The following is a 21044-nucleotide window of genomic DNA, read 5'->3' on the forward strand; positions in this document are numbered from 1 at the left end:
TTACAGTGAAGCAATCATCTTGCAGGTCCATGGGGATTTTATTCCCCAGCACAATGTTTTGGATAGACCCAACATGCAGGCCCTTTCTAGGGAAGATGATACATGAGGGGTATCTCTGCTGCATCTTAAGTGAAAGGTGAGGTGAAGAGCTGGTTGATCATGGTTATATCACAGTAAACTCATCCAAATAACAGCTTCTTCAAAGGCATTTTGGTGTATGTGTGCTTCTATAGGCAGAAGCTTATATACTGGGATTCTGACCGAGCATCTATCTTCCAGACTGCTTTAAAGCTGGAATTGTTTATTAAATTGTGATGTGCATATGCTAAGCTAGAAAGTTGAGGTCTGAAATCAAAGTTAGCATGTATATAGCTAGTATCTGCTAAGGAGGTTACTCTTTGTTCCTTCCCAGCAGGGAAGCAGAGCTTCTGTATTTAAAATAAGATGATAAAAAAGAGGGGAGGGGGTGCAGGCTGCAGGATTGCCAGTGGATGGCACTCAGGCTGCGATGAGCAGGTGATGTGGTGGGTAGAAGAGTAACTGGATTCTGTTGTTGGTATTTCAGTTTGGGCACCTGGATCCCAGCAGCACAGAGTTTTTCCTGCAGGAGGAGAGACTGGCACAGATGAGAAGCGAGTACCAGCGGCAGTGCAGAGTAAGTGGAGCCCAGGGCTGGAGACCTGGCACCTGTCTGCCTATATTCATCAAGAACATCCTCACTGCAAATGGCAGCACAGAGCAGCAATATAAAGCTGATGAGTTTTTTTCCTGTATAATTGTTTTGGTTTTGTTTTGTTTTCTCTTACATTAATCCAAGCTCTATAGGGGTGGAAAGGCCTTGCCACAGAGGTGGCTGGCTGAGCTAAAACAATGAGGGTTCATGGATCCTCCTTCACTCCCCAGCTGTACATCAAGCCCAACTTCTTGCACAGTTGTGCACTAGTGGCTTTTTGATTTATGAAATAAACTTTGTCCTAATTTGTATCCAGAGTTGAAGGAACTTACAGTTGAAATAGAATATTCCTGAGTTTTGCTGTTTTCCAAAACAGTAGTGTTTTCTTAAAACTGAAAAGGTAAAACTCGTCTTCTTCTCCCTACGTCTTGTATGGCTGAAGTACTTCCTTAAGGTGGGGTTGCAAGTTACCTATTTACATACCTGTTTTCTGATGACTACAATGATTACCAGTATTTTTCTTATCTGTTCTGCATGATCCTTTTCACACAATAAAGGACTACCTTGGCAGAAGGCTTTCTAATCTGAAACAGAACAGTAGCTCTCTTAGGAAGTTGCAGTTTAAAGGCAAAAATTGTCTATAAATACTTGTTGAATTGATGCATTTTGATAAGATGTTGCTTGAATATAAAATTTGTTTTCTTTTTTTGAGTACTGGCAGATATGAATCAGTACTCAAGGTTTATTTTCCTTTCCAATCTGCAGAATTGTCCTGACATATTCAGGGATTCACATTCCTCAGTAAATGCTGTTTATCAAGTTGAGTGCATGGCATTTGGCATAAACACTCGGGATATTCCACTGGCAAGTGGGCAGAAGTACCAGATGGTAAATGCAGTAATGAGGGTATCTCTTTCCTAATTTGATCTTCTGGCTTCTGATTTGATTTTTCAAGTAGATGGTGTTTGAGGGGGCATTTCTTGACTGTTTGAAAATGTTCCTAAGCTGCTGTTTAAAAAAAAGGTCATAGGAAGAAGGAATAAAGTGAAAGGTCCTGGAGCATGATCTACTTTAGGGGCAGAATATACACAGGCTGTCAGTCTGAAGATGGTTCTGCTCTTTTAGTAAAAAACATCTGTTGCTTGCACATATTGGAACCTGGAGAAGGGTATTGTTTTGCAGATAGGAGAACGACTAACTGGCACCCTGGCAGGATTATTGTCAAGTCTTTACCTACTGTAATTTCCTTCTACATGTCTCATCATGGGAGTGTGTGGATGTGAAGATGCTGAATTGTCTGTGGTCACTTTTACTCAGGTTTCTTTTTCCCCTCTTTCAGGAGCTGCAAGACCAGATAGATGAGCTGCACTCGGAGCTGGAGGAGTACCGTGCCCAAGGAAAAGTGCTCAGGCCTTCGCTGAAGAATTTGCTGTCGGAAGAGTTTGACATTGATATGAAAAGTCATGGCAATAGTGGTATTGAGCCTGACCAAGGTAAAGCACATCTCCTGTATAACCAACTTCTCTGCTATAGGTATTTGTGATAACATCTTAGAGGCAATTACGTAAAAGCTTTCCCAAATCTTCACAGTGAGGCACAAACACAACCTCTGATTTGCTATTTAACATGGAATATGGCTGTTGTATTATCTTCAATGCCAAAATGAATGTTTGCAGTTTTTTGTCTGTGTGTGTGATGGGAGCTTGAGAGCTGCAAGGTAGCTGCCTAAACAAGTTTAAATTGATGAAATAATTCTGTTGAGAATGTATCTCTTTGGGCTTCAAGAATATGTATATAATTACTGTTTTTGAAGGACTTGGTTCAGAAGACTGCAACCCACTAAATATGAGCATAGAGGCAGAAATGGCTATTGAACAAATGAAGGAGCAACATCACAGGGATCTGCATCACCTCAAACAGGAGCTTGAAGACACAGTAAGCTATTTTATCTTAAAATAAAATTTCACAACTTTTCCAGTCTCTTCAGAGATGGAATGGTCTTAAAGGACTTTTAATTCCTGGTCAGATTATAACCTTTCTATGAATCTAGGCCTTTAGCTTCTCTGTTCCTTCTGCACATTGCTGTGTGATGGAGGGGTGCTGGAGAAGGCTGAATGAATGCTGAGGTAGACAGACACACATGCCACCCACCAGCTAACGAGAGCAGTGAGCTGTTCTGATGCAGTATTGCATTTCCAGTAGTGAAAGCCTGCTGCATCTGAATTAGCCACTTCACTCCTGCTGACATGGGATAATTGCAGGTTAGAAAGGCTGCTGGCAGGAGTCTACATTGCTAAATGCTATGCTTGTGCAGTCTGGTGGTGTCAAAACGTGATCTGTCCTCTGGGAGTACGGAAACTGCTGTTATGCTACTGAAAATGGGCAGTCAGCTCCCTGTTTCCTGGGTGTCCATCTGCAGATTATTCTTGCCATGCTTGCAGAAATATCTCTATCAGCTCTATGTGGAGGAAGCCTGGGTATGGATGGGCTTTGAGTCCCCACTGCAGTAGCTGGTGTGCTAGGATAAGCTGGTACAGCTTTGGACATGGCACAGTGCCCACCATCAGCCTGTGCTGGCACATCCCTGGCAGGGTCACAGTGTTCCTCTGCAGGTGAGGTGCACTGGTGTAGAGATGGCCAAGCTCATTCTATGGGAGTCAGTCCAGGAGCAGAAGTAAGGGGTCCCATCAGGCTTCCCCTGTGTCTATCAGATATAATTGTTATAGGACTATAAATATTCTTTTCATATATGGCATAACATGAGTATGCTGAAACTGTATTGTGATGAAGTTGGGATGGGAGTGGGGAATGGGGGCTGATAAAATATCACCCCAGAATAACTACTTAAGTGTTTGTCTTCTGTCAGGTTTTGGTGTGGTGGTTTGTTTGTTGGTTGGTTTTTTGTGGGGGTTTTTTTGTTTGTTTTTTGTGGGGTTTTTTTGTTTGTTTGTTTTGTCTTTGTTTTGGGTTTTTTTTCCTTTGGTTTTTGTTTTTGTTTCTGGTCTGTTTGTTCATTTTGTTGTTGTTTTGTTTTTGTTTAGGTCTTTTTTTTGGGGGGGTGTGGTTGTTTGTTGGGGTTTTTTTGTTGTTGTTGTTATAAAGGGCAAAACAAAAATGCACAAAAAAATTCTGCCTCCAAACCAGAAAAATACGCCAAAAAATCCTCACCCAAAACTAAACCCACCCAAAAAACCCACCCCAAAATAAAATAAAACCCCCTAAACACAGCCCACAAAACAATCTAACAACCCCCTCCCCCAAAACCCTGAAAAACTCTAAACCACCAAACAAATACCTCCCCTTATCTCCCTTTTAAGAGGAAAGGCCTCATGTGCCTCTTAATTTGGGGAAGGTTTTGAAAAAGTAGTCAGTGAAGTGCAGTCCACTTGCAATTTGCAAAACTGACTTAGGGCTTCAGAGTTGTTAGTAGCTTCTCTTCTCACAAATTCGTTTAATGGAAAAGCATGAATTTCACTGGCTTCTATGTAATACTCATCTAGGCATTAGCATTCTTTGCAGAGGGAATCAGTATAAGATGCGAACGCGTAAATCAAAATATTCTATAGAATATATGGAAATATTTTGTACAGAAATGTTGAGAAAACATTTCTGTAGAAGGTTCTGTTGAAAAGGAGCCAATCCAATCTGGTTTCTGTTTTGTAGGTGAACCATTACGAAAAGCAACTGGACGAGACAAAAATCCACTCTGAAAAGGAACAAGAGGATATGAGGAAGAAGTACACTGAAGAGATGCATGTCATGGAAAAGCAAATAACTGGTCTTAAAAATCAAATTGTAGAACTGCAAGGAGAGGCAGCAGTGCTCAGAGAACAGCAAGAAAAGCTTGACTGTAAACACAGTGATGAGAAAAACAAATTACAGATGCGTTTTGATGAGGAAAAAGCCAATCTTCAAGAACTACTGAGGCAGGAGCATGAAGAAGATGTTAGAGCCAGGCTGGATCAGATAAATGAGAAGTTTAGTCAAGAACGGGAAGAACTGATCCAAAATGGTGTCTGGGTGGAAGAAAAGATGAGAGTTCTAGTGCAAACACTGCAGGAAGAGAAAGTAGAGCTGGAACGTGGCTTTCATGAACAGCTGAAAAGGATGGCTGAGGTGCATGCCCTGGAGAAGAAAGAGCTCCAGCAAGAGCTGCTGAGGAAACATGAGCAGGACCTGGAGGAGGAAAGGTAAGTGTCAGTGCTGGTGTGGACAGTGGTGGTGTACACTGACCTCAGTGGCTTGTCATGGTGACCATGGTGAACCTACTGCAGAATTGACTCCTCATGCTTAATTAAAGTGTACAAACTGTACAGTGCTGGTATGTGTTTTATTCCACAATATTGGGCAGCTGTCGAGGGGTTGTTTTTCTTTTGACCTTTCTTAAGCAGATACTTAACATTGATTTTTAACTCACCCAGAGGCAACAATAGTGTTAAAGCATAACCAGACACTATTAACTTGAGCCTCTGCTCAGGATCTCTGTGCTTTACAAATCCTTGCTTTGCACTTTTAAAGCATTTGGGTTTTCAGACTTCTTTTTTCAAGAGGTAAAGGGATGGCTGGTAAATGCTTTTAGCTAAGATCAACTATTAAAAGAAACTGAAACCCTGCAGAGGTGACGGGGAGTGATGGGGGTAAGAATATCAGCCCCTACAAATCTGATCATAAGAATAGAAGGACATATATTGTACACGAAACCTTTTCTGAGGATATTTCATGAGTTACACTTTTCCAAGGCAATGAGGTTTTTATTTTTGAAAGTTTCAACAAACTGCCTCAAATTTAACTTTGGCTCTCAGAAACACCTGTCATGTAATACTTCATCTAAAACTCAGTGAAGAAGTGGGGTTTTTGTCAGCTTGTTTTATTCAGCCTAAAAAGCCATTTGAATCTATTTAAGTTAGCCCAGAGTTTAGTAATGTCTTATGTTAACCATGTCTAGGAAAAAAATGGAAAGTGACTATAACAGAAGAGCATCTCATGTAGAAACTCCATTTTCTGCCAACACACAAACACTTGTGAATAAATATGAAGAAACGATCCAAAATCTGGAAGGACATTACCAGCGAGAGTTGCGTGAACTTGCTGAACAGCAAAGGGAGGCAAAATCTCAGTGGGAGTTTGAAAAGGATGAAATTGTTCAGAAGGTTGCTGAAGCCCATGAGCAACTGAAGGAAAGTCTGGCAAATGAAAAGGCCATTTCTTCTGCCCTCACCCAGGAGAAAGATCTCCTGGAGAAAAACTTCAAGGAAGAAGTGAACAAGCTTGTGTGCGAGAGAGAGCAGCTTCAGAAGGAGCTGCAGGACCTGAGGAATGCTGCTGAGAAGCAAGCGAAAAGGTTGAATGATGAAATAACACAACTCCAAAATGACTACGAAAAAGAGCTAAAGTGCAAAGAAGAGCGTATATCCGTGGTGGAGGAAAATGGGAAGCTGTTTAGGCAAAAGCTGGAGAGACTTTACAGTGAATATAAGCAAGAGAAGGAAGACCTCAATTCCAAAGTGCTTGCTTTGGAGAATTTAAACCAGGACATTTGTGTAAGAGCAGAAACAGAAAAGGCTGAGATGAGTTTGGAAATCTTTAACCTTCAAGGGAAAATACAGAAATTACAGTGTGAGACCCATTGTTTTTCTGCACTACAAAATCATTATAGGGTCCTGGAAAATGAGTATGCAAAAGCAAAGAGCAGAATTGCTTCTTTTAGTAGTATGGCACCTCTGGGAGATGATGTGGATGTCCTCTTAAATCTACAGAAAGTGCATGAACAAGCAGTGAAGGAAAATGTCAGAATGGCTGCTGAGATCGTCAGGCTGCAGCACAAATTGCAAGTGGCAGAGCAGGAACTGGTGCAGCCTCCCAGTCCTGGCTGCTCCTACTCTGGCTCAGAACCATCTCAGCTGCCAGATGAAATGGATCCCATCTTTGAAGGGTTGCCCAGCGACTGTAAAGATGCAGACAAGGAAACAGATTTGAATGTCCTTCCACTTCTGGAGGCTGATTCTACAGATCTGGAAGAAATTATTGAGATGGATTCAGATTTGGAGAAAGCATGTGTTAAAGCCAGAGCAGACAGCCATGCCTTCAAGGTGCAGGTGTGTCAGATGCAAGGAAGGAAAGTGGCAGTGGAAGCTGCTCTGGTTAACCTGAATGACATGCATCTCCACAGAGAGAGAGGGGAGAGGCATACAGTGGAGCACAGCTTACAAAGCATGTGCACTGAGCTGCAGCAAAAAGTTGATCTTTTGAGGTAACGTACACTCGCAAAACTTTGTGGGAAACATGCTGCTTGGAAACTAACCTAGCATCCCACTCTGCTTTGTAGCCACCTGCCTGCTGTATGGCTACTGCATTAACCCCTGTAGTTTAACTCTGATTAGAAAACAGTGCCTTGGACTTGTAACTACTAGCAAGCAGGCTGTTTAATTGTGGATAACGACAATTGAAATGTGTGACTTTCCTCTCTGATCGTGACCTAACACAAATGGTAGAACAGGAGCAACCTGCCAGCTGTTCTGCCTGTGGATGTACTCACCTTTGCAGTGTGTAGTTTATGGTACACCAGAAACTCCTGCATTTTTATGTACAAAATACTATGGTAACACTTCCAGAATGCTTTCAGCTTTTACTAATATCACTTCTTCACTTGGTTTGCACCCTTCTAGTACTAAATGCTACTTGGAATGGTGAAAATACTTCTGGTTTCCTCAATATTTAAGTTAATACTAGAGAGATATGGTAGCTTTTTTCCCCAGCAGGAGCACTTAGTGTTACAAATCCATCAGGTATGTGATATGGTAAATACCATTATAACACAGAGAATATAACAGGTTTTAACTACTTGTTTTTAATGGCTGTATTTCAGTAAAGATTTTTTTTTTTGAGTCGATGTCATAGTTGAAACATTATTCTCAGACTAAAGCTGAAACCCAGCATTGTACCACCTACTAGGAAGAAAGTTAACTCTATCCCAGCTGAAACCAGGACAGTATCCACCCCTTATTTCATACCATTCACATCATGCGAGGTCCCACACTTCCCACCATCACCTTTTCTGTCTTTAGATATATAAATATATATACACACAGAGAGATCATTCCCTTAGTCCCTACAAAAGTTTGAGTTCCATGATCTGGGGCTCCATCTTCATAACAGCTTCTCTAGACAGGAAGGATGGATGATGGTGTGTGGTGTTGGATTGTTGCATGCTAAAGCTCATTTTAGTTCTATCACTGCTGCACTTGTCTAGTTTTATCAAAGCTCATTCTTCATTAATGTGGTGGTAAAAAGGGAGTTGGGTTCTGAAGCGATGGAGATAGGTGCCACAAGTATCCAGCACAGTAATGGGTTGCTGCAATAGAGGCAATAATGTTCAATGTTATACAGCATCATACAGTTTAATTCATTGGCTACTTTAACCCAGAATCAAATCTCTTTGAGGTACGCACCAGAGTTCCCATCCTCTTACGTTACCCATCAAATGCACCCAGGTCCTTGAGCAAAAGCGATCCCACAAGTGGATTTGCCTTTGCCTGAGGCAGGAATAACCCAGACTCTCTTCCCTGGCAAATTCTTTATGTGCACCACAAGAACTTTATCCTCCTCTGTGGTTCATAAAAGCTTCGATTGGGCTTGGCCAGCCCGGTTGGAAGATCCTTTAGTAACTAACCAGGTGGTGTTTGCTAAAAGTGTATTCCAATGTTTGAAAGTTTGGGATTGTGATGACATCCATCTAGCCATTTTATTTCCAAAAATTGGATCTCCTTTGCAGGTCTCATGGCCTTACTCTGTTTTATGGCAAACTGGCCTTCAGAAGGACCTGGATTATTTTCTTCCTTTTCTCAAAAACTTCCTCTGCTCTATCACCCTACATGATAATGTCATCAATGCATTGCAGATGTTCTGGAGCCTGCCCCTGTTCCAGTGCAGTCTGGATCAATCCATGGCAGATGGTAGGGCTGTGTTTCCACCTGTGGAGCAGTTGATTCCACGTGTACTGGATGCCCTTCCAAGTAAAAGTGACCTGTGGCCTGCACTCTGCTGCCAAAGAGATTGAGAAAAATGCATTGGCAATATCAACTGTGGCACACCACCTGGCTGCCTTTGACTCCAGTTCATACTGAAGTTCTAGCATGTCTGGTACGGCAGCACTCAATGGTGGGGTGACCTCCTTCAGGCCCTGATAGTCTACTGTTAGTCTCCACTCTCCATTCCACTTTTGCACTGGCCATATGGGGCTATTAAAGGGTGAGCGGGTCCTGCTGATCACTCCTTGGCTCTCCAGTCATCCAGCTTATGGATGGGAATCGGGGAGTCTCAGTTGGTGTGATATTGCTGCCGGTGCACTGTTGTGGTCGCGATTGGCACTTCTTGTTCTTCGACCTTCAGCAACCCCACAACAGAAGGATCCTCTGAGAGACCAGGCAAGGTGGACAGCTGCTTAATTTCCTCTGGCTCCAAGTCAGCAATACCAAAATCCCATTGGTACTCTTTTGGGTCCTTAAAATACCCTCTCCTCAAGAGGAAGGATGCTTACTTTTAATAGCTGAGATGTGTGTCTGTACAGGTGGGAAGTAGGATCTATCCTCTTTTTGCTGCTGGAACTCGTGGAACAGTTTCTCACATTGTTTGGACAGCTTTTCCACAGCAGAGATGTAGGGCCATAGGGAGGAAGAGAGGGTTTTTTCATATTGCTGGAGTTGGCAAGTTAATTTATTCATCGTTGGTGTGTCTGCACCTTTCCAGGTCGGTGGTGCCAGTGAGCTGGCATATGACAGTGGTGCACTTTGAACCACTTCCCAACATGTCACTGGTGTGCTCTGGATTCTGTCTGGATATGTGGGTAACTGTGCATGTTTGGATCAAAATAAACCTAGTGCAGCTTATCCCCTCAGGTACTGGATACCCCTCTCTATAGTTGTCCATTTCCCTGGGTTGCATGCAACATGTTCTTTGAAGGGATACCTTTCCTTCACAGCTGATAGCAGTCAATTCCAGAGGCTGAGGGATTGTGTCCCTTTCCCAATCAACTTGACAACACCTGCTTCCCTAGAAAGTGATCCTAGCTGCTTGGCTTCCCTGCCCTCTATGTCCAGGCTACTAGCTTCATTGTCCCAGCATCAGAGCAGCCAGGTGATAATGTGCTGACCTGGACAACAGCTGAAATCTTTTTGTATATCCTGCAGCTCACTCAGGGGCAGGGATTGAGATGTTACTTCTGGTTCTTCCTCTTCCTCTGTTTGTTGTGAAGGCCCTGTTTGTCCTCTTTCACTACTCAAGATGCCTTCCATGTCTACTTCTTCTTCTGTACAAGGGTGTCTGATAGTGGCACAGATTAGTTCTTTGGTTCAGATACAATCTCTTTCAATGGGTTGGAGTAGCTGCTGTGTCTGTTGTCAGAGTTAGAGTGGAGTAGCCACGGTGCTCATTGTCAGGGTTGGAGTAGCTGTGGTGTCTGTTGCTTTGCCATCAGAACCAGAGACCTTCTTTTCACCTCAAGAGTACTGAATAGTTGAGCAGGGCTCTGTCGGCATGGGCCAGGCCCCCACACGTTGCAGTTACTTGTACCTCTCTGGTACTGCCAGGATGACAGCATACCTTTTTAAAGGTTTTACTAGCTTTTCCAGATTTGCTCAAGGGTGAAGTTCCAAACCACTGGAGGAGCCCACAGACCCAGGTGCTTGTCCATGCTATCCCACACATCCTGCCACTCATAACTATCCAGCCTTGAGGAATATCTCTTCGTGGTATTCTGAAGTAGTTGTTTCACCTTAAATCAGATCTGAACCATATGCAGCAACATGCTGGTTCCCAGCAAAAAGACCAGGTTGGTTTCAAGAGTACCCAAATGATATTAAAAATCTTTTAAGTTCTCAAATGCTACTCAAATAGGCTGGTGGGGAAGGTGTGGGAGGAGCTTCTCCATAGGTTGTCCCTCCAAGGAGAAAAGGCAAGAGGTATAATTATTCATAACTCCCATTAGGTGGCTTCCAACATATAGAGGCGATGGCAATGCTGAGTACACACACCAGATTAGCTTCATGACCAGCAATAATATTGTGTTCCAAACCATTACTAAAAAATACAACAAAACAAGAACCTTAGTGCAGGCCCTGTGGATGATTAAACATCACTGCAGGGAGCGCATACTGCAAGGAAGGTGCTACGTAGTGCAACTCTGAAAGCAAATAAATCAACATTGTGACCCGTGACTGTTAAACCAGTACAATGAATGTTTATAATGAATTTATTTTGACACACTCTGGTCAGATCTGTTTTTACCTCAACCTTTTGTGCCCCATGTTGGGCACCAAAAGGGACCCAGCCAGTAACCCAGCACCACACAGCCCTTTGCTCACCCCTCCCTCTGCCTTTCCCCACTGGATGGGATGGAGAGGAGAACTGAAAGAATGTAAACCCCACGGGTTGAGGTAAGAACATTTTAATAACTAAAGTACAATATTAAAATGATAAAGGAAATAACAAGGGGAGAGAGTATAAAACTAAAAAGGGGGGAAACAAAACAAAAACCAACCAACAAACTGCAGTGATGCACAATACAATTGCTCAGCACCCACTGACCAATACCCAGCCTGACCCAAGCAGCAATTGGTCCCTTCTGGGTAACTCCCCCCAGTTTATATACTGGGCATGATGTGCTGTGGTATGGAATACCCCTTTGGCTAGTTTGGGTCAGGTGTCCTGTATCTGCTTCCTCCTGGCTATCAGTGCCCCTCCTCACTGGCAGAGCATGAGATTGAAAAGTCCTTGACCAGGGTAAGTGCTACTGAGCAACAGCTAAAACACTGGTTTATCATCAGCATTGTTCTCAGACTGAAGCCAAAACACAGCTCTGCAGCAGCTACTAGGAAGAAAACTCTATCCCAGCCAAAACCAGGGCAGTACATAAAGTGGCTGCAAGTGGCTTAAATGGTTGTTCAGCACCAGTCTGCTGCAAGAAATTGTTCTTTCAGGTATTATACCATGGCTAAGTTATTTCCTTACAGTTGCCTTGGGACAGAAAAGGCATTTTCCAGTGCTGCTGTTCCCAGCATACTGGACTGCAGAAACATCTGGGGAAGCAGATCACTCTCCTAGTAATCTGCATATTGTGGTGTTGAGTTGCTTAAAGTTATGTCATTTGTAACTTAAGGACTGAAAGGTATAGTACAATATTAGTGTGGAACTTTTACTAGGTATCTTAGAATTTAACCAACTTCAGCTATACAAAAACATGCACAAAAAGCCTCTTTTTCCAGCGATTTGGAGAGCCCTCTTACTAAATGAAATGTAAAATCCATATACCATTTGTACATAAGTTAATAATTGTAGCTTTGTTTTGAAATATTACAGGTAGCCTAGGCTTTTGGTAAATCTTGTCCCTGTGGGCCTAGATGATATATAGAACCAGTTTTCACTCATCTCATCTCTCTGTCACAGATTTGAAGCTGAGAAGCTCAGAGAAGAAAATACCGTTCTGAAAAATGAAGTGACTTTATTGAATGAGGAGGGTAGTGCTTCCAGCCTGAAACTGAGGGAGCTAAATGGGTCCCGAGAAGAAATGCGGTAAGAATTCAGTGGGGCATGTACTGTATATATGCCTTAGGGCTCTTGCTGCAGTGCAGACATGGTGGTTACATTCCTTCTTTCAAAACTCCTACATGTGTTAGATATTCTATGAAATTTGAAATGGCCTTATTTCCTGCATTTATTGTGGCTTCTGTTAATGAGCTTTCATTTTTCCTTAGGCAAAAGATAGAAGCTGTGAGAAAGGAGAAAGTGGCTGTACAGAAGATGGTTGACAACCTGAAAAAGCAGGTATACAGGCTGAGCTCATAACCTTCTCTGTAGAAGTCATCACTGTATGAAAGCTGTTCCTTACACAGTCACAAAGGCAGTAGAAAATGACCATCATATACATTTAAACTCTGATAACTGTTCTCATTAACTCTTTGGGATTAATGTGAGGCTTGTTTGACTTGATTGGAAAACTGCAACACTACTGTAACTACCCATCAGACTTGAAAGCACTTTCCATAGTCAACTTGGAAAGAAAGTTTATTTAATAGAAATATAAAGTTAAAATCTTTCTTCTGCAGTTTCTGTGGGTAATGCTCTGCAGTAGCCCATGGGGAAATAGAGGTTACGTGGCTCAGACTCTACTTATTTCCTATCTGGCTGGGTCTAGGAATGCTGCCAGCCATGACCCTTTGCTTGTATCCATGAGACCGCTACTTCTCTTTTAAGGGTGGTTTGTTATGCTAGGCAAAATAGAAAGTTTAAATAGCTCTTACATTCACTCCCCTCTTCATATTGCTTAGTAAAATTCTACTTGCTCAGAATAATCTACTAGCTCACCAGCACAACCCTCAAAATATAGATCACATGGCAAAGGGAAGGAGGAACAGAGCGGTGAGCTAGGTAACTGCTATTACAACTGATGTAATTGAGGCCAGTTATGAGAAATGAAGTTTGTGAGGCTGACCATGCATGCAACAGGTCATCAGGAGGACTCCTACTCCTGAATATGATTCTACTTGGTTTGGCCTAAAACTCGGGCTTGAAGCAAGTTAAAGAGCTATAGAGAAATAAAGCAAATAGTGCTACTGGGCTCATGACTGTTTCATAGAGTACAGGTAACAGCTACGCCACACTGTTTAGAGTCAGCGCTGAGTTAGAGTGATGCTTGTCAGTGCTTTTAATCATCTCAGTGGAAAGGAAAGGTTTTTTTACAATCCCATCCCCAGTGTAAAAGCAATTATAACTGGCACTGCTGTCCCAATTCAGGTGGCAGATCTGAAGACCAGAAACCAGCAGCTGGACTCTGAAAATACAGAACTTAGCCAGAGGAACTCCAAAAATCAAGCAGATGTGCAGGATCTTAATCAACAGCTGGCAAGGGTGCTTAAGCAAAAGGAAAGAGAAGCGGGAAAATGTACCCTGGAAGAATGGGAAAAGGAGAGACTGGTACTAAAAGAGGAACTGGAAAACTCCAAAGTAAAGGTACAGGATTACACTGTCTCTAACAGTATGAAATAACTGAACTTCTAGGAGTGTGCAGGTGCTATGGAGTTAGCATCCCATTCCTGAGCTCTGCATGCTCTTTCAAAGCTGAACTTCCAAGTACTAGCTGCAAATGTACATGCATGTGGTAGTGGGGATGGAAGGAAAGCCTTGCAGCAGCCAATAGCAGGGAAGTAGAAGTGTTCAGGTTTGTCTTAAAAATGGAGCTTAGTGGTGCTAAAGATTTACTTGTATTTTCCAGCATGCTTGTTCTGTGCAGTACAGGAGCCATTCCAGCTCCAAGCATGTCACTGGCTGCAGCATCATCTGGTTAATTTTTGTTATTCTGCATGTCTCCTATGTTGAAATCTGAACTTTTACTTTTTGTAGTCTTCAAATATGGTGTCTTCTTTGGAGATGGAGCTGTCGAAAATGAAGGTTCAAGCTCGTATACTGGAGCAGGAGAACCACATTCTCAAGCAGGAACTCGAGAAGACAAAACAGGTATGGCATCACATTTGAGTGTCGTGAGAGAATGCTGGCTGCCTCTTAACGTGCCCTGCTCTCTTGTCAGAGTTGGAAAGAGTTAATTCTTTAAAGAAAAGTCATAACAGTAGGGCATTATAAATCCTCTTGAAACAGTCTCTGGGTACAATGCACAATTGTTCAGATAAGGTTGGTTTCACTTAGCCTTTGCCAAAACGTCTTCCAGAGTAGTGGATCTACAAAGACAGGCTTTGATAATGAAGGGAAAGATGTAAAGCTCTAATCAAGGAATAGACAGAGCTTTTCTAGTTTATGCAGATGGGATAGAACGCCATATTATATAGTCACAGAATGCTCTGGGTTGCAGGAGACCTTAAAGACCATCTAGTTCCAAACCCCCTGCCACAGGCAGGGACACCTTCCACTAGACCAGGTTGCTCAAAGCCCCATCCAACCTGATACTGTGTAGCTCAGTTTAAGGACTGGTCTCTTCCAGCACATCCTTTCAGAGAGAATTCCTATTGCTAAACCCATCTGGAGACTCTGACATCTCACAGCTTCTGATGATAATTTCCTGGAGAGCTTGGTTATCGCCTTTGTAAGCATGGTTCAATTGGCTGTAAATATATGCTAATAAACACAGATAATGAAGGCTACAAATGAGTTAGCTCTCTTGATTAGGGCTCCATAAAGTAATTCCCTTTACAGTGTAAAGTACTCATTTGATGTACCCAATGCTTAGAATAGATAATGGTCTTAAAAAGCAAAAGCAGATGAGACCTATTCAGTACAGAGTAGATTGCAGCTTGAGTATAATTAAAGACAGAAGATTGAGTGAGCAAAGACAGAACAGCACAGGAGAAAGTAGAGTGTTCATAGAATCATAGAACCACAGAATTGATTAGGGTTGGAAAGGACCTTAAGATCATCTAGTTCCAACCCCCCTGCCATGAGCAGGGATGCCTCACCCTAGACCATGTCGCTCAAGGCTCTCTCTGGTCTTGAACACTGCCAGGGATGGAGCATTTACGAGTTCTTTGGGCAACCTGTTCCAGTACTTCACTATCCTCACAGCAAAGAACTTCTTCCTTCTATCTAACCTGAACTTCCCCTGTTTAAGTTTAAACCCATTACCCCTTGTCCTGTCACTGCAATTCCTGATGAAGAGTCCCTCTCCAGCATCCGTTTAGGCCCCCTTCAGATACTGGAACGCTGCTATGAGGTCTCAGCTGGAGAATGGAATGAGGTGATACACTAAGGCACTGTGTCAAATGGGAAAAGCATCAGAAGTCAGCAGTACGGTATTTATTTTTTTTTTCCCTTTCATAAAAGAGGCAGAGAAGAACCAGCTCTAGTGCAAATCCCAGGAATCACAGGACAATTAGGAATCCTTAGCACTGCTGTTGCAGAAAGGATGCCTTGGATCATATGAAGGATACTCTCATGGTCATTCATACCGCATTGGAGTACCTTCCTCTCTTCCACTCTATCCAGAGCAGGATGCTTGGCCTGCAAGAGAGGACTGTGTAATGCTTGCATGCAAAATCTAAAACAGCACAGAAATGTAACTATGAGGGGTTTGTTTTCCACAGCTGCCCAGATATCCCGATCTCTCTGACCTTCAGAATGAAGTTTCGAGCTTAGTTACTAAAAATGAAAAGCTGCAGAAAGAAAAGGAAGCCCTGAGTGAGGAATTAAACAGATGTATTGATAAGGTAAGAAAGAACTGCAAATCCACATCACTACCTATGTGCTGTAATGGGCTGTTAAAATTCTTGTATCATTATCTGTCACCCTAACCTGTAAAACTACTTGGGATTGTTTTCTGTTCTATTTCCCTTCAAGCCAGATAAAGGCTTAATTGCCACTGCCTTGTTTTCGTTTGGTGTTTTGTCCCCTAGCTGGTCTTAAAGCTTAAATTCTGGAGTGCAGCTTTACTGTAATTTGATTATGTAGAGAATTCCAAACATTGCAAGGAACAAAGGCCTGGCTATACATATTGCAGCAGGACAAGGAAGACAGTGTTCTTGCACTGTTATTGCCACTCTTACATCTTGTAACTGAATTCGAGCAGTGTAGCTAGTATGCACACTGTAAATAATGATCCTGTTGTGTGGAGGTTCAAGGCTGGGAGCTGGGGGGTTTTTTGCTCTCATGCATTTTTGTTTGCATAGCTGTAAGTCCGTCTATCTTATCTCTCAAAGTCAAATTGAGTTAAAGCAAATCCTGAATGAGTCAGGCTTACCAATGTAATCTTATTTCAGGTAGCTAAAGCAAGCTGCTTAGAGAATGCAGTTGGCAGCTTGAAGCAGGAACAGAAGTCCTGGGAACAGCAGAGTCAGACACTGAAAACGCAGCTCACAGTTTCACAAGAAAAGGTATAAAAGTGTTGTAAAAGATGAGTGGTTTAGGGTCACTCAAAGACCATCAAAGGTATTAGCAACAATTTTAATATGATTTATAAAGGCATGACTTAGAAGGATTTGATGGCAAGGTTCACTCTATTACTTATTACATGGATGAAGCATATAGAGAAAAATAGAGGTAAAATCAAGCTAAAGATGATTGATACAGAGACTGAAGGCACAAAGGATAAGGGAGACTCTGCTGCTGAGTCATGAGGTTCAGACTGGACCCCCTTGCTTTCTAAACTTCTGACAGAGCTTACATGCATTTAGTCTCAGACTTAGTCAATGGTATTCATCTAAAGGGTTCCAAGTGTCATTAAGCAACAGTTTGCAGTTTTAAAATAAATTGCAAGATTTCTAACAACACTTGATTATTAAAGCTAATACACACACTTGCAATCAAGTACCTGAACCAACACACACATATATATTTACATACGTGTAAAGATATACACACATACATAAAGGATCCTGTTAAAAACTTCTTTCAGGTGCAGTGAAAATACTCACATAAGCTTTCTCAGCATTCCTCAACTGGCAAAGGGTTGAATATCAGTGAGCAGAAATAATGGCCCCGGTAAATGGTGGTCCTATTTTGTAAATTTGGGAGTTTACAAACGCTGAAAGGTGTCCCATTCAGAGGGAGATACATGGCTGCAGCCCACGGTCATCCAGGAGAGCTCAAAGGGTCTCTCTTTTAGGGCCTCTATTTGTAGGCTTGTAAGATGATTGGCTTTAGTCATCAGGGAATTTCCACCCTGGCCTCAATTCTGTGCCAGTTCCACCACTTGCACAACAGTTATGTTCCAGGTTGTCATGGAATGACTGATCATCCCAAAAGAGCTCCTGGTATGACTGGGAAAAGCCCAACCATCCCCATCTCTGTGTGCTGCTCCCTACCTTTGCTATGCAACCAGAGTTGTTGGTAAGCTCAGGGAGTGCCCAGCTGCCCAATTCTTTACATCTGTGCAAAGGCTGAATTCCTGGGAAAGCAGAGAGGTCCAGGGTGGGGGGGATGCACCACCACAAACAGGGGTTTTTGTTATAACCCCAGATCAAAAGCATTTTTATAATCTCTTGTACTGCTTTTTTCATTAAAAGTGGTCCTCTTCTAATGTGTGCAAAGATGTCATGCAACTAGGAATGGCTGCTTTGATGGGCTTTCAAAGCAATGTTCTTAAAGGGCAAGAGGAAACTTGTTAAATGCAGTGAGGGGCTTTTTTTCCCCAAGAATAAGCTATGTTGTTAAGCTATTCATTCTGCCCAGTTATTCCTAAAATACTGCAGAGGCTCTGCTGGTGCTCCCTGCTCTTATGGCAGTGGCTCGTTTCTCTCCAGGCAGAGGAGGTGAATGAATGGCTAGCTGCTTGGCCGATGACACTTGGGTTTTCTTGTTGGCCAGGGGCTGCCAGGAAGAATAAATAATTCAAGAGAAATATTCTCTTCCCAGCATATCACAGTAAATATTCGGGGCTGGAACAAGAATGTGTCTCTGAACGCAATACTGTGGCTGAATTCAAAGTAGATTGCTACTGATTGGGAACAATCAGAAAATCATCTGGCATTTTTAAAGAGGGCTGTCAGCATTGTAACTTCTTCATTCCTTTTCTTCTATCCTTCCATCAGAGACCCTAAATGTGTGTGACATGTGGTGCATACACATACAAGTAGACCAAGGTTACAAGAAATCTTGGTCCAACAAATGCTAACCTGCGTTCTTGCTTGTTACAGGTTCAGAGTCTAGATGAAACACTGCAAAATACAAACCTCCAAATGTCACGACTAAAATCAGACTTACGGGTGATGCAACAGGAGAAGGAAACTCTTAAACAAGAAGTGATGTCTTTACACAAGCAACTGCAAAATGCCAATGAAAAGGTAACAGACTTCAGGTGCCTCAAAGTCAGTCAACTTTGCATGTCAGAGTTACAGACACTGGCTGCTGCTTTTCTGTAGCCAACTTGGTTCTTTAGGATGGCTCATCCACTAAAAGAACACATAGTGCTGCAGGCTTGAGCAAGTAGACTGAGTTATGCAACTACTGATTTTTTTTTTTAATTATTTTTAACAAGTGATATAAAGCTAATAATTAAAAAAAAAAAAGCTGAAAGGAGATGGGTACAGAAAAGCTTTATTTTAATGTTGGTTTCTGTATTTTGTAGTTTTCCATTTCAAAATAGCTAACTATAATTATAGTTAACTATAATTAGTCTTGTTGGATTGTACATAACATGCAGATTTTAAACTTATTTTTAGAAAACTTATTTTAAGTTTTGAACATAAGGACAGGATGATCAGTCCATCTCCTGAGGCTGTGAATCTGTGAACAATGTACGAATTTACACCTATCAAAGCTATAACCATTGACAATCAAACTAGCAATTGACAGGGGGGTCTAATTTTCAGTCAAACTTGGTTTCAAAAGGCATGGTACTGTATAAGCCTCAACTGATGAGGAACTGTAACTAAAGCAGGTTGTAGACAGCAGTGTTGGGATTGGTATTATAAATTCAGTTAGTAATTTGTCTTGTTTGACATGTAATTAAGGAATATTTAATGTCCACATGGAAAAGAGGCTGTTTCAGAATTGTACAACAGGAACAAAATTACAGCTATTACTGAATAATATATAATACTGAGTTCTATTATGTGCTTGATAAGGCTGTGAAACGGAGCACAAATTGCTGTTTTGTGGTGTTGAACTCTGTGCACTCCTATCAGCTATTGTGGTGCAGAGCTATTAGCTATGATTTTAGCAATGGGAAGCACTTTGGGTTTGCACTGTGATTAGCGTATTGGGTTTCTTAGTGGAAAATGGTGTGTAGGCTGGGAGGAAGACTGGAATCCTGTGACTTTGGAGTCTGCAGTTACTGAAAGCCTACTTAAAAACCCACCTGAATAGAGAAAATGTCTGCTTCTTTGTTTAAGGCCTAACCCTGCAATTCTGTCTGTCTTAAGAATCGGGTTCTAGAACTGGCTGTGCCTTCCTCAGGGCTGCAGGACCAACAGGGGCAAATACACTGGGATGAGCTGGACCAGCTGACGAAACAGGAGCAGCAGCTGCTCAGGCAGGAGAATGAGAGGCTGCAGAGAGAAGTGCAGAGTGCTAAAACAGACCTGACTCACTCCAGGGAGAAGGTAACCAGAGCAAGCTGGCAGATCACAGGGGTGGTTTTTAGTGCTTCTTGTTTAGCAGTGGATAATACAGGAGGGGAATGTTGCTCATTAGCTTTGAATAGAAACATTTGCAGAAATAACGTGTAATGGAGTAGAGTTTCTTTATATCTGCACCAGATAAGCAGACATGCTTATGATGGTTTCAAACAGCTCTTTATTTAAAAGAAAATCCTGATAATTCCTGTCTAAGATTCTGGTCTGATTTCAGTTAAGGTCTTTCAATTTTTTTTCTTTATTAAAAAAAAATTCTTAACATTCCTGGCATTCTTGTGCATTTCTTGGCTCACAGTATTAGGCAGATTATGGGAAAGACGAAGGGAAAGAATGACGAGATGGTCAAAGCTAAAATGTCAAAATATCTGTTACAAGTCCAAAGTCCATTGGTACTCAGTGTTTTAGATGAAGTAGATGCAATTTGATTTTTGGAATGGTCTGGAACCATCTCTCGTCTCTTTAGATCCGACAATTGGAATCTACTATCCTTTCCCTAAAGCACCAAAAGCATCAAAGCCAGTTGGGGATCGTCAAAGCCATAGAGCAAGAGAAATTAAGCCTGAAGAGAGAGTGTGAACAGCTTCAGAAGGAGTTGTCATCTGCAAACAGGAAGGTTAGTTTTAGAGGGCAAATACATGACTCAGTGTAGTACTTTCCATCTCTTAAGAACTAATGTGGTAAGCAGTGAATTTTCTTCTTTTTCTCTGAGCTTTTAGCTTTCTGTCTTTTATGAATCCCTGTCCTGAGGAGCTGATTGTCTTCTGTGCTTCTGCAGAGCATGAAGCGTGGAAGTCCTGCCAATGTGCTGCAGGCCTTCTAGTTGGTTCTAACAGTTCAGTGGTGGAACATGAGAACCACAAACAAAGCATGGCCTGTTCCAAATGCTCCTCAATACATAGCACTTACTTACATTAGCACTTCTAGATTAAATCCTGCCTATTCTTTACAACTTGTCAAAGGTGCTGCATAACATTGTCTTAGGCATCACTTTGAGCAAAGCATTAGACTTGTCCAAATACTTACATCTTTTAATCTTGAATTGTCTTCAAGTGCAATGATTTGTGACATATATAGGATAAAATAAGGAACTACTACCTTTCTAAGGAATTTTCTTGTCTTTAACAGATCAGTCAGATGAATTCTCTTGAACGTGAACTGGAAACCAGCTCAGAAAATGAAGGGCTAAGGAAAAAGCAAGTGAAACTGGATGATCAGTTAATGGAGGTACTTGTCAGTCAGTGCTGGCTGTACTGAATAGTGTGGGGCTTTCTCAATATCTTCCTGAATCTATGAATTTATTTAAA

General features: G+C 42.0%; 1 protein-coding gene across 1 annotated transcript in view; it reads left to right on the forward strand.

The window, feature by feature from the left end:
- NIN (ninein (GSK3B interacting protein)) overlaps positions 1-21044 on the forward strand; it is a 60719-nt gene that overhangs the window by 28943 nt on the left and 10732 nt on the right. The window contains exons 12-25 of the mRNA XM_010018926.1: positions 566-655; positions 2013-2166; positions 2487-2608; positions 4337-4863; positions 12113-12238; positions 12421-12490; positions 13460-13675; positions 14066-14179; positions 15754-15876; positions 16426-16539; positions 18301-18447; positions 19528-19707; positions 20204-20353; positions 20866-20964. Of these exons, the coding sequence (XP_010017228.1) occupies positions 566-655; positions 2013-2166; positions 2487-2608; positions 4337-4863; positions 12113-12238; positions 12421-12490; positions 13460-13675; positions 14066-14179; positions 15754-15876; positions 16426-16539; positions 18301-18447; positions 19528-19707; positions 20204-20353; positions 20866-20964 (2232 nt within the window). The remainder of the gene's footprint in view (positions 1-565; positions 656-2012; positions 2167-2486; positions 2609-4336; positions 4864-12112; positions 12239-12420; positions 12491-13459; positions 13676-14065; positions 14180-15753; positions 15877-16425; positions 16540-18300; positions 18448-19527; positions 19708-20203; positions 20354-20865; positions 20965-21044) is intronic.

This window comes from Nestor notabilis, unplaced genomic scaffold, assembly GCF_000696875.1.
Source record: "Nestor notabilis isolate BGI_N333 unplaced genomic scaffold, ASM69687v1 scaffold5670, whole genome shotgun sequence".
In the NCBI taxonomy this organism is placed as follows: Eukaryota; Metazoa; Chordata; class Aves; order Psittaciformes; family Psittacidae; genus Nestor; species Nestor notabilis.